We start from the raw sequence: 13929 nt of genomic DNA, 5'->3' as shown, positions 1-13929 counted from the left end.
AAAATATATATATATATATATATAATTCAGCTATTAAAAAAAATTACAATTCTGATACATACTAAAACATGGATGGACCATGACAATTTTATGTTAAGTGAAAGAAGCCAGACACTAAAGGACAGATGTATGGTTCCACTCAGATGAGGTGTCTGGGATAGGCAAATTCAACTTGCACAGCTCAACACCAAAAGAATACAAGTAATCTAATTTAAAAAATGGGCAGAGGACCTGAATAGACATTTCTCCAAAGAAGACCTACAGATAGCCAGCAGACAAAGATGCTCAACGTCACTCATCATCAGGGAAATGCAAATCAAAACCAGGATGAGAGGGGCACCTGGGTGGCTCAGTCTGTTGAGTCTCTGACTCTTGATTTCGGCTCAGGTCATGATCTCAGGGTTGTGGTGTAGAGCCCCATGTTGGGATGCACGCTGGGCGTGGAGTTTGCTTAAGGTTCTCTCTCTCCCTCTCACTTCGGCCCTCTCCCCCTCTGAAAGAAAAGACAAATATCAAGGACTGGTGAGAACATGGAGAAAAGGGACCCCTTGTGGACCATTGGTGGGAATGTAAATTGGTGCTGCCACTGTGGAAAACAGTATGGAGTTTCCTCAAGTAATTAAAAATAAAATTACCATATGATCCAGTAATTGCACTACTGGGTATTTACCCAAAGAAAATGAAAACACTAATTCAAATAGAATAGGCAAATTCCTGGAGACAAAAAGTAGAATAGAGTTTTCCAGGAGCTGGAGGGAGTGCGGGGAGGGAATGGGCAGTTAGTGTTTAGCGCGTATGGAGTTGTTTGGGATGATGAAAAAGTTCTGGAAATAATAGTGATGGTCACACAACATTGTGAGTGTACTTAACGTCACTGAATTATATACTTAAAGATGGTTAAAATAGTAAATTTTAAGTTGTGTATATTTTACCCATTCCCCACACACACACAAAAGATGGAATTTGGGGGTTAAGATGGAAGAGTAGCTTCTGTGGCATTAGGGCATTAAGGAGGGTGGGATTCTGAGACCGTGTCCTGTCCTCTGGCTCATCTACCTCCTGGCCATATCTTTCGTCCGCCAGCGTTTGCCTGAGCACTGTGGCTGCCGTGGGCTGCTCTCTCCAGTGGCCTTGGCAGGGCCCTTGGTAACTCCTTGCCTCATTGCCACACTCATCTGGACTTAGGGTCCCCTCTGAGCCCTCACTAAAAAAACCCCTTTTCCCTCCGTCACAGAATCCCATCCGGGAGCTCCCTAGTCAGATCCTCCAGGGAAGCACCTGGAAAAGTTCAGCCCACAGCCACCTTCCCCTCCTTGGCAGGAGTGTGCTGGTGTGTGATCAGCCCATGAGAGCCCATAATGTTATTGTCCCCACTTTACAGACAAAGAAACTGAGAGAGCGGTCAAACAATCCAGTCGAACCCAGGTTGTTCTGACCACAAATCCAGCCCACACAAGAGCAATCATGGATGTGATGAATGAGGCCTGGATTTTGTACTGTCCCGGGGAATTTGAACTTTATTCTTTAGATAACGGGGAGCCAGCAGACCTGGGAAGTTCCAGGGGTGGTGCTCCATCATATTTCTTACTATCTGACATAGGACCTGTTTACTTGCACTTTATTATCTGTCTCCCTTCGGTGGAATTAAAGGAGCTGGGGGCAAGGCCTTTGTTTTGTTGAGGGCTGTGAACATGCCTAGAACCTTCTAAAGCTCAGTAAACATCTATAGGAGAAAGGAAGAGAGGGAGAGAGATTATTAGTAGAACCTGTGTACTTAACACATATCTCATTTAATCTAATAACCTCATGAAGTGGGAGACGCCCACCACCACCACCTTTTTCTCCAGGTAAGGAAAATGAGGTTCAGAGAGATTAAGTCAATTTTCGGAGGACCTAGATAGGCAAGTTGGCAGAACCAGGATTTAAACCCAGGCAGTCTGACCCCAGAGCCTGGGCCTTTAACACTGTGCTACATAGCCTTACTGCAGAAAGCTATTGTGGCCTGACGGAAAGTTGGGGAAAGATCCGAGGCTGAGAAAAGACTCAAGAGGCCAGCCAGGTTAGCTAGATAAACATTTGGGACTTCTACGCTGTCCTTGCATAATCTTGACTTTGGCTTGCCTTCCTATTCCAGGTCTCCACTGCTGATGAAGGGGTGACCCAAAGTGTCCAACCCCCCCCCCCCCCCCCGGACAGCCATCTACCCCGCAGCCATAGCCCACATTCCCATGTCCTGCCTGCCCCAGGACGGTCCCTGCGCAGCCTCCAGGCCCCACTCTGGGGACGAACACGAGGCCAGGACCCTAGCGTGCCCAATGATGTCCCCAGCCTAGCTCCTCTCACACTGTGGTACCATGCAGCACAACTCTGCCAACAACTCCAGCCTCGCTTCCCAGTGCCCTGACTACCGGAACACCCACTACCTGCACATGGTGGTTTACAGCCTGGTGCTGGCCGCAGGGCTTCCCCTCAACGCGCTGGCCCTCTGGGTCTTCCTGCGCGTGCTGCGCATGCACTCCGTGGTGAGCGTGTACATGTGCAACCTGGCGGCCAGCGACCTGCTCTTCACCCTCTCGCTGCCCCTGCGCATCTCCTACTACGCCCTGCACTACTGGCCCTTCTCTGCCCTCCTGTGCCAGACGGCGGGCGCCATCTTCCAGACGAACATGTACGGCAGCTGCATCTTCTTGACTCTCATCAACGTGGACCGCTACGTGGCCATCGTGCACCCGCTGCGGCTGCGGCACCTGCGGCGGCCCCGCGTGGCGCGGCTGCTGTGCCTGTGCGTGTGGGCGCTCATCGCCGTGTTCGCCGTGCCCGCCGGCCTAGTGCACCGGCCCTCGCCCTGCAGCTACAACGGCAGCCAGGTGCACCTGTGCTTCGAGAGCTTCGGCGACATGTGGCAGAACAGGCTACTGTGGCTCCTGCTGCTGGCCGAGGGGCTGGGCTTCCTGCTGCCCCTGGCGGCCATGCTCTACTCGTCGGGCCGGGTCTTCTGGACCCTGGCGCGGCCGGACAGCACGCGGAGCCGGCGGGGGCAGAAGACCGTGCGCCTCCTGCTGGCCAACCTCGTCATCTTCCTGCTGTGCTTCGTGCCCTACAACGCCACGCTGGCGGTCTACGGGCTGCTGCGGGGCAACGTGGTGGCTGCCCGCAGCGAGGTGCGCGACCGGGTGCGCCAGGCGCTCATGGTCATGGTGCTGTTGGCCGGCTCCAACTGCGTGCTGGACCCGCTCGTGTACTACTTCAGCGCCGAGGGTTTCCGCAACACCCTGCGCGGCCTGGGCACTCCGCTCCGCGCCAGGACCTTGGCCACCAACGGGGCTCAGGGAGCGCACGCCGAACAGTCCACCGAGGCCACCCTCATCACCGGTCCGGCTACCGCCAACCAGAAGCTGCTCCGGCCTTCCAGCTTCGGGACGCCCTTGACCCAGCGCCGCGAGGACTCGGTCCTCTGAATGCACTGGGTACGGTTGCGCAGTCACCCCCACCTGCCAGGCCCCCGCGCCGCTCACACGCGCACACTCGCAGGGTGTTGTACATGAGGGAAGTGGATCGGGCACTTGGACTTCTGGGCGGCAACTCCTGCCCGTAAATGCACAAGAGAACAAAGTGTGGCGAGCCTGGGGCACAGGGAAGGAAGAAAAGTGCTGGTGGAAATGCCTTCTTTGCTTTGGTGGTGATGGTGAGCGTGGGGAGGATCCCTGGCCCAGTCCAGAGTGAGTGACGCTGTGAGCTTCCTCAGTGCACCGGCAGACGACTGGATGACATGCCCTTGGTGTTTGGGCATGAAACACTATGGAGGGCTGGTAGATGGAGCAGAAAATGAGTGTCCTGGATTTAGACCAACCACAGCAGTCTCAGTGCCTCTTATGCTACCCACTCTCATTTCCACTTGGTCTTGCCCTGCCCAGCGTGGAGGCATGAGACACTGACAGAATCTGTTTCATTCTTGGTTAGTAACTTGTAACAATTTAGACCTGACACTGCAGCATGAGGTGGTTGGGGGCAGGACAAAACTGTGAGTTAGAGGTTGTTTTCCCCCCCAGATGCTGGTCTCTGTAGGCCTTTCTAGGTGTCCTTTCTCCTTCCACCCCACCCCACTTTCCAGACCTCCTCCATTCTAGGTCCTAAATTCTCTCTCTCTGCCTCTGGCCCTTCATCTAGAATTAGGGAGAAAATTTTTTGTACGAAATTAACAGTTCTCCCCAACTTTGCTCTCAGACCCTTTTACAACTCTTAACAATCGAGGATTCCAAAAAGCCTTTGCTTGTACCTTACCTTTTGATATTTAACTGTATTAGAAATTAAAACTCGTTAAGTACTAACAATGTAACACACAAGCACACATTCCATTAGCTTTGGGAGCAATAATGTCATCACACTTCATGAAGCCTCTTGATAACTCCACGGTATACCGTGGAGTATTGCAAAGGACAAACAACATTGATGGGAGTAATATTCCGAAAATAACTTTGACCTTGTGGACATCTAAGAGTCAGTTTTAGAGTTTATGTGTAACTTCTTCCCAGGGCATATGTATACATTGTTTTTTATTACTGCGGGGACAGGACAATGCTCCACAAATCAGTTGCTAATTCTAGTCCCAAAGGCTTGAGGGTTTGCAGGGGTAGATTGGAGCGGCACACCCAGTGCAACATTACTTTGGCTTCCTGGTGCTGGTGGGGCAGCTCTGAGGTGGGGGTGAACTAGTCACACAAACACGCGGAGGAGGGGTGGGGCTTCTCTTTCCCCGGGAAAGGAAAAGGGAACTGTTGCCACAGCCAGGAAAGAAGTTTCCAGGGACATAAGAGTGCAAGGGAGGACAGGAATAAGGTGTCTGTTCTTAGCAAGCTGGGGGCAAGGAAATGGAAGACTGGTGAATGGACCACCTACTGTTTCCTTCTTCCCTCTTTACTGGAGTAGGGCTGGGAGGGGTTGCGGAGTTGAGACTGCATAAGTGAGGAAGTTGCTGCCATGCGTGTGTCCTGTATGCATTTCTGTCGCTAGGTCTCTCAATGGCGTGTGTGTGTGTGTGTGTGTGTGTGTGTGTGTGTGTGTGTGTGTGTCAGGGTTTTCCTGTGTGTGTCTCTGCGTGTTTTAGTTTGGAGTAAGCCTTTTGTGTGTCTTCAAGGGATTGCTCCAGATGGTGATTTACAGGGGTAAAATGACCCCTGGTGGCCAAAGCAGAGAACTGACCCAGATTCCTCCTTGATCACTTTCAAGTAGAACCTTCCACCATCTGTTGGGAAGATGGAGCCCTGGGCTAGGCCCTCCTGTAGCTCTTGAAGAGGCCCAATGGTTAGCACCATCTTCCCTCGTCCTTAGAGTTCAAGACCCATATCCTGGGAGCATAAAATGTGGTGGTAGTCCAAAGTCTCAGAACTTTGCCCTATCCAAACTAAACTGAATTGAAGACAGTTTTTTAAAAAATTGCTTGAGTATTTTTATATTCTGATATGTGAATGAGTTCCAAAACTCACAGAGCAAGTATCTTCTCACATACTATATAATTATTTATTTTTATAATTTTTATAGTTTTCTGTCTGTTTCTCCCCGCCTTGCCCCCAGGTAGAACGTAAGGTCCCTGGGGGCAGGGATTTTTGTTTGCTTGATTCTCTGATGTATCTTCAGCATCTAGAACAGCTCCTGGCACAAAAGAAGTGCTTAATAAATATTTGTTGAACGATGAACTGTTGAATTTTGGTGTGGAGTAGTGTACTGTCTCGTGGGGGACCACAGAACAAGTCAATAATTACCATTCCAGACAGAAGATGCAAGAATGCAGAGTAAGGTGTTGGCAGTCAATTCCGTGGGCAGTGGGAAGCCCCTAAAGGTTCCTGAGGGAGGTTTTGCTCACTCTGACAGACGGTGTGGGGTAAACTGTAGGGAAGTGGGGAGGGGAGTCTAAAGGGGAAAGGAAGACTGGTCAGGCTGCTGTTAAAATTGTCAAGGAGAGGTGTGACCATGGTGTGTGGAGGTGGATGGAAATGGGTCACCTCCAGTGTGAAACCTCTGGGGTTTAAGCTCTGGTGGACTGTTTCTCCGCAATCAGTGCATCCAAAGAGTTTCTATCAGGAGAACAAAGAGGAATAGATTTAGGAGATGGGGCAGGCAGAGGGGGAATGAACAGAAGAACCCGACAAGCCACAGGCTAGGAAACTTTAAGAGCATCTGGAGCCATCCACTGCCGTTTTCATAGCATTCTCCAACACTGAGTGCACAGTAGGACAAGTGCAAGATGTGGGGGTGATCCAGAGCCCTCACCCCGTGTCCTGCGGTCACCCCATTTATAGTTTAGGGAAATCCAAATGAGGAAAATGAGAACATCCTAGATGGAGGGAGAAGAGCGTGAACAAGTTTTGGAAATAACTCCCTATGCCAGGATCTCCATGTGGTGCTTATCACTATTGATTATATATTATTTAGTGATTGATTATCATAAGCCTCTGAGTTAAGGACAATTATTATCCCTATTTTACAAATGAAGCACCCTAGGGAAGCTGCGATCTGAAGGTCACACAACCGGGAAGAGGCATGATAGCTATTTGGCTCCCTAACTCCTACTCTTTGCAGTACTTTCCACCGTCTCTCCCCTTACTGGGCCTTCCCACCTTCTCATCCTGGCTCTGTCCCATCCACCCTCCCTAGCTTCCTGTCTCCTCCTCACCCGGGCCGCCTCTCCCAACTACTTCTCTCACCCTCTGTGCTCCACTACTTCCTCCATACTCCTAACCCTCTTACCCTCCGACACACCTGCCCCTTCCCCCTCCACGGGTCCTAGGTTCCTGCGCAGAGCACCTCGCAGCTCACTCACGGTTCCAGTTGTGTTGAGCCCCGAAACACACCCCACTGAAGCCTTAGAAAGGAGTAGCTAGGTGGTGGCTCACCCAGGTGGGATGGCTCAGCCTTGGTGCAGTTGGCCATGACTCCCCTCCCTTAGCCGGGAGGTACCCAGCATCTCCAAGGCAGCCCTCCTGCTTGTCCACCAACTAAGCTGAAGAGAAGACCTCCCCTGGTTCTCCTCAAAGTCTGCCTCTTCTGTAGGAAGCGTTCCCTCCTCTGTAGGTCCCTCCACACAGTGAGTAGCCTGGAGAAGAGTAACAATCATTGCTCTTGAAATAAAACAAATTCAGGAGAACCAGGGCCAAGGTAAGGGGGTCCCAAAGGGTCAGGATGCTTCTCCCTTAGCCCTGAACCAGCTTGAGGGAAATCCCTACTGGGTTGCCACCTGGGGTTCCCGTGGAGGAAACGGGAAAGGGGAGGTTAAATCTCACCCCACGGGCCTGCTTTCTTCATTCTTTCAGGAGACCCTGGAGACAGAGGGAGGCTAGGTAGCTCTCACCATGCTATATTCTCTCCAGAAGAGATAGCACCAAAAAGCGAAGTTTCTCACACAGGCCTTGGGGAAACCCAAAGGCTCTCAGAACCAACCTGGGCGAGTACTAATTTCAGCTCTGTCACTTCTTGGCAGTGTGACTTAGTGAGTTACTTCAACTCTCTGAACCTCTGTTTTCTCCTCTGTGAAATGGGGAATCACAGTATCTACTTGTTGGGTTGCTGTTAGGTCAATGAGATCACCTTGGAAAGGCACCTGAGAGAAACCCCAAAAGGGGGAGCTCTCTTTTCAACAAGAGTATGGAGAGTAGATGCTTTTGGTAAAATCTGTTTGTGATGCCCACGGGGAGTGTTTCTGGAAGACAGCAAGGGTTTCAAGGTGAATCCTCACCCAGACAGGGCTCTGCCAGCAATCAGAACCAGGGCCAGGGGATGGGTGAGCGAGGCAGGCTGGGCAAGTTTCCACAGTGCTAGGTCAAGTAGACAATTTTCAGGGGCAGTGACTGGCCTGTTGCCCTCTGGGGGCACTCTCTCCCCACTAGGCCTAACGTCTATCCCACAGACAGAGGAGTGGGTAGAAAAGTGCCTGAAAGGGAGAGGAGACGGGGCATGGGATGAAGAACCCAGCAAAGGAGAAAGGGCAAGAGAGGAGGCTGGAGGGGAAGTAAGGGCCCAGGCAGGCACAGGGTGGGGCCGGGAGAGGGGCCTAGGGCAGGAGGGCGGGAGGGAGCCTGGGAGGGAAAGCGCCGAGGAGGGAGGAGAGAGGGACAGGGAGGGAGACCAGCAGCGCTGACACAGCCTCGATGTGTGGAACGGGCTGGGGTTTGGCCCACAGGTCAGGCGTCTGGCAGTATTATGGGATGGAGAGGCCTTAGGAGACAGGGAGAGTATTATGGGCTGGAACAGCCTTAGGAGACTGGGGAATATTATGGGCTGGTGAGGCCCGGATCCAACTGGAGGCGGGAGGAAGGGGTGCGGGGCGGGAAGGGGGGGGGGTGGTGGAAGGGAATATTATGGGCTGGAGGCCTCCTGCGACCAGAGGCAAGAGTATTATGGGCTGGCAAGGCCTTCGGTGGCCAGAGGGGGGAGCAGCGGGGGATGGCACCGGCTGCATGTGACTGAGGGGGGGGGCAAGGTGGGGGGGGGGGTGAGTGGGGGTGGGGGAGCATATTATGGGATAGCTCTTTGTACCTACTGCGGGGACTGCTTCTCCAGAAGATATTATGGGATGTCGTGTGTGGGAGGGGGAGTGGGGCTGGGGGGATTATTATGGGATGGTGGTGCAGAATGGGGAGGGCCTGAGGAGCTCTTCTCCAACCCCCCCACCCCTTACTCTCTTGCCATCCTCTCTCTAAGGTCTGCCTTCTCTCTCAAACAGCCCAAGGGGAACACCTGAAATCCATCCCCCCCCCAGGCACACACTTTGAGCACCTCAACCCATCCTAGGCATCTCCCTTAACTAGCAGACACCTCCAAGGTGCTCAGGGGGAAAGGCAGCCCCTGGGGAATGGGGAGAAAGCCCTAAAGCAGGATTGTAGCGGCCAGCGGATCGGCCAGCGGATCACACCTCCCACCTGCACGATGTCCTCTTGGCTCCCAATCCCCTTGGGCCACTCTCCTCCCCCTTCTCCCTCCACAAAGTGGGGGCCCTTGATCCTCTTCCCCTCCCCCCTCCCCTCCATTTCCTCTCCAGCTCCCTCCACAGCCGTAACCAGTAAAACAGGCGGCCAGCTATTATGGGATGGCTGCTCCCGGCAGCTCTGCAGGGAGGGGGCGGTCACCGCGGAATGTCTCTTGTGGGTGGCTATTATGGGATGGCCGCCTCTCTTTTTTGGGGGGGGTGGGGGCTAGCAAGGAGAAGGATTATTATGGGATGTGCCCTGCACAACTGGGTGGGGCTGTCCTGGGTAGGTGAAGCTCTGGGGAGGTTGGGGGGGGGTGGTTGGTGGTGAGGAAGGAAAGGAAGGAAGAGGGAGGGAAAGGAGCTGAGGAGGGTGGGGTGAGCCCTGGAGCCAGACCTGAGGCCTGGCAAGAGTAACTGGCTAGAGGTTCTTCTGTGACAGCTGTTTGAAGGGGCTCCTGGGGCAGGCTAGAGCTGGTCAAATCTGAACCCTGGACACCTGGGTCTTTTCGCAGCTTGTGAGCTGCAGGGTTGCTGAGTCCAGGGCCTGAAGAGCTGGGCTGGCAGTGGGAATGTCTGGGTTCTGTCTGTGTGGCACACCAAAGGGAGTAGTGCTCCTGGGTAACCACAGAACCCAAGTACTCTCCTCCCACTTTGCCTTCCTGGATTTGAGCCTTGGGACCACAGCTCAGGTAGGTGGGTTGGGCCACGGGGGCTTTGCAACCTTGCAGTCACACGCCCGGAACAGAGGCTCAGTTGGCTCCTAAAGGACAAATGCCTGGCCTGTCACCCACCCCCCCCCCAAAGCCCTGTAGGACCTGCATCCTGTCTAGCCATCACAATGCACTGTCACTGTGGCTTTTCCTCCCTATGTTGTCTTTCCAAAGCCCTTTTCTGACAAAGCAGGAGAACACTGGTCCCTTAGACCTCTTACTGGCAGTTTCTGGGGCTCACAGAAAATAGAGATGTAGAGAGAGCATGTACTGAAAACTCCATGGACAACCCACTCTGAGTGTTATTCTAGGTTCTTCTGTATCATGGGATGGAAACAGAACTCTAAGGTAACCGGCTAGAGAGGTTGTCCCCCTGGGTGCATTAATCAGGAGATTATCCCACCCTTAGTCTCTGTGGGCCAATCATGCTAGTGGTTTATTTGTAATTTATCTGGAAAGGTAGCGTGGGGCCAGGGAGTGGGGGAGCAAAGAAGCATAAAGACCACAAAAGCAATACATAAACACACTCATCCTAGCCCTCTCTGGAACTCAAGAAGAGGCAAAGGGATTCTAACATTCTCCTTGTAGTGGGAGCAGGGAGAGGTGGGCAGAGAGCTATGGGGGACAAATGCAATCCGTGTTTATAATCACGGGCACAAAGCTGTGACTACCCAGTTACAAAACTCTCTTCCTGGTTTATATTACGAATCACTGTAGTAATGGGGTTTATATATATGAGAAGAAAAGGCTATGGGGCAGATGGGGATATCACAGAAGGGAATTTGAGGCCCAGAGGCAGGCTGGATTCCCTGGAGAAAAGGGGAGAGAGGAGGGCATAATAGGTATCTAGCAGCTCTACCTGCCAAGGAGAATGTTGTTGAAAGAAGGTTTATCCATATTATGATATCTTTTTTTTTTTTCTTTAAAGATTTTTTTCATTTATTTATTGGACAGAGAGAGAGAGAGATCACAAGCAGGCAGAGAGGCAGGCAGAGAGAGAGGAGGAAGCAGGCTCCCCCCCCCCCCCCAGCACAGAGCCAGACGCGGGGCTCGATCCCAGCACCCCGGGATCACGACCTGAGCCGAAGGCAGAGGCTTAACCCACCGAGCCACCCAGGCGCCCAGGCGCCCCTCCATATTATGATATCTTAACAGAGCTGCCTCCTCTCCCCTAAGTGAGGCTTACAAGGTCCATCCTAAGTACTCAGAACAGTCATGGGGGAGAGTTTGCACGAATGAATGCGGCCCAATTTTGATGTCATGAGAATTGAATGAGGAAGATCCTGGCAACCTTGCAGAATGGGGGAAATGGCCTGCACACCTCAGGGATGTGGCAAAAGGGTGCTCCAGGGAGTTAAGTCAGGTAGGAGTTGGTGAAAAGATGTATTAACACCACAGGTGCTCTGCTGAGAAGCAAAGGGACTGTAACTTCTTAAAGCAAGCTCTCACCTCTCCTGAATTTATTTCTCCTTGCCACAACTCCAGCCTTGGGTTCCCAGGGGAGGGCAGAGTCCTCTGGCCAGGACCTTTCTCTAGGAAAGTAAGGTTTAGAAGAGCAATGCAGAGACGGTGTGAGGTTCATCCTAGAAGATGATCCAGGTTCTCTCCAACCTGTCCCACTGCCATAGTTCTTGGATTTGTATGAAAAAGGCACATGAGAGCAAAGAAAGACATTATCTCTGCTTTGGGGGTTGGGGGCAGCAAGGCAATGGTGCTAAGACATTGGTTTTCACTTGGGTCCTGGTTCTCTAGGGACCAGGAAAAGGGAAAAATGACAGGTTTATGGGATCAGGCTCTCTGAGGGCTAACAGTTCTTAAGACTGGGCCCTTGGACTTTCTAAGACTGGGTCCCCAAGGTAACTGCAAGATAGGCCCAGTCTGAGAAGGGGAGGGTATACATTGGAAGGCTACCTTGTAGCATAACTGAATGAAAGAGGCATCCTGGAATGTTGACTTGTACATGGGAGGAGGAAAGATAGTGAATATTATACATCAAAGGGTTTTTTTGGATGGAGAATGGGCCCCAACAAGATGAGAATGGGGGCAGTTGGAAGTATGAGACTTCAGGATATAAACAAGAAAGTGGTTAAAAAATACAGGACATTGAAGGTAAGCGGAATTTGGTGTTCAAGAATGAGGATAACAACTCTGGTATGTTAAGAGTCTCTCAAAAAGGAGGCCCATAATGATATTACAGGATTTCAGTTTTAGAAAACACTGGATAGATGGACATTGTTTTCCAATCAAAATCCCTTTGTGTGGCAGGGAACAGATAGGAGATATCTTGACCACCCATCTATACCGTAAATCCATTTGGAATACCTTCTAGCTTCTAGAAGGACTATCAAGAACCTCTACTGGGACCTGATCTCTCCTAAGACCAGTTAGGATCTCTTTTATTCTCTTTAACAGGAAATTGGGAAATAGCACTCAGCAGTGTTCCCTTGACACCAGACATTCTATCTTGTCCCATAGTTCGATGAGTTGTTCATGCTTTTTAAAGGGAGGCACCTGTGGTCCTTGCATTCCCTGTGGCACCTAGGTTGCTGCCTTACTAGGTGCTCTGGCAATGTCTGTTGAGTGAACAGGAGTAGCAGTGAGGAGGAGAGGGGTCTTGGTTCTTGATATATATAGCAGAATTCTCACTTCATATCATGGTGGGATGTCCATCCATGGGACTGGCCCAGGCATGCTGGACCACCTGACCTGGAGAGGCAGGGTGACATGGGAGAAGGACTGCTGAAATGCTGAGAAATAAAGACTCCTTTGTAAAGATAGGAGCTTATAATTATTATGGGATGCTATGGCTGAATTAAACTTTATGTAAATGGCTCATCTGATCAGCATGGTATTTGGTTGGCTCTACTCAAAACTTAAGAGCTGAAGGTAAGCATCTGAAGAATAACTGAATTTGGTGGGATTGGATGGGGCTCTAGGTTGACTCTCAGTTTCTGAGTGTCTGGAAATGATGGGATGAGGGAAGGTAGGGTTTGTCCTAGACATCAAGAGGCTTTATGCCAGGATACTGCTTTGGCCCAGAAAGGGATAAAGGTGTGTACAAGTTGGGGCGGGCACAGGGCAGTGTGGGTAGCCTGCTTCACCCTTGTGGCTCTGGGTGTTAGAATAGACTGACAGCCTGTGGAGGTGGGGGAGGTTTGAATATGAATATTATGGGATGCCTGGCTGGAAAGGCATAGGGGTGGTGGCTGGAGGTGAAGCATTATGGGATGTGACTCTGGGTTGTGCTGGGAGTATTATAGTATGTCTGGTGGACCACGGGCTGCTTGAAATTATTATGGGATATCAGGGGGTGGGGTGGAGGAGTAGAACTATGGGATATCTTTCCAGGGTTAGAGGAAAGGAGACTAGATGTCCATCTGTAGGGTGACAGTAGGACTGCCGATCATTATGGGATATCTCTCTGACAGAGGAGAAGGTTTTTATGGGCTGTGGAGTTAGAATGGATGTATGAAGGCTGAGGGTGGTGTTCTGAGGATCTAGACCCTATCCTGCTGGGGCTGAGGGCAGCTCAGGCTAGGGGTTTGCTTATTATGGGATGTGAGTATAGAAAGTGGGAAACTGATTATTACGGGATGTGTGTGGGAGGAGGCCGAAGTGTCCGTTGTTGTAATGTGGGGGGGAGGGGGGAGTTTCTGACTATTATGGGATGTCTAACTGGGGGTGGATGAAGAGTGGTTATTATGGGATGTCTGTGGGGGGTGGGGATGAGTATTATGGGCTGTGAGGCTGAAGTGCTGGGAGGGGTGCTTATTATGGGATGGCCATGGGGAAGGAGAGGTGACGAATTATTATGGGATGTTAGCATTAGGGCCAAAGTGAAGAAGTTGGCAAAGGATGACTATTATGGGATGTCTGAGGTGGGGAAAGGGTTAGTTGCAAAAGGTCTGCAATATTATGAGATGTCAACAGCCTTGGCATATAGGTGTATGGAGTGTGTGTGTGGGGGGGGGGGGGGGGGGGGGGGGGGGGGGGTGGTGGTAGGGTGTCCGTGTGTATTATGGGATGGCCAGGAGGTGGGTGGTTGCCCGGGTGACACGCGCGCGCGCGCTCGAAGGGGGCGTGGCCAATGGTTGCCTGAGCGACGAGGGGGCGGGGGTTGCCCGGGAGACCTAAGGAGGAGGGTGGCGGTAGTGGAGGGGGGGTTGGAGTTGGTTGAGGTTATTATGGGCTGTCCGTGGGGGGGCGGGGCCTGTGCGGTGGGATTTCCCGGCCGGTGTTTCGGGCCCTTTAAGAGGC

The 13929-nt window shown here is 51.9% G+C and overlaps 1 protein-coding gene across 1 annotated transcript; it reads left to right on the top strand.

Annotated features, from left to right (window-relative positions):
* Nucleotides 1–2295: 2295 nt before the first annotated feature.
* Nucleotides 2296–5046, top strand: LOC111159825 (lysophosphatidic acid receptor 5). Its single transcript, XM_022522456.1, has one exon. It carries the CDS (start codon nt 2355–2357, stop codon nt 3456–3458), a length of 1104 nt encoding a protein of 367 aa, XP_022378164.1. The 5' UTR covers nt 2296–2354; the 3' UTR covers nt 3459–5046.
* Nucleotides 5047–13929: the final 8883 nt, after the last annotated feature.

The sequence above is a fragment of the Enhydra lutris genome, unplaced genomic scaffold, assembly GCF_002288905.1.
Source record: "Enhydra lutris kenyoni isolate GAN:26980312 unplaced genomic scaffold, ASM228890v2 scaffoldscaffold69, whole genome shotgun sequence".
Classification (NCBI taxonomy): domain Eukaryota; kingdom Metazoa; phylum Chordata; class Mammalia; order Carnivora; family Mustelidae; genus Enhydra; species Enhydra lutris.
Note: the sequence above shows the minus strand (reverse complement) of the source record. Positions and strands in the feature narration are given on the sequence as shown.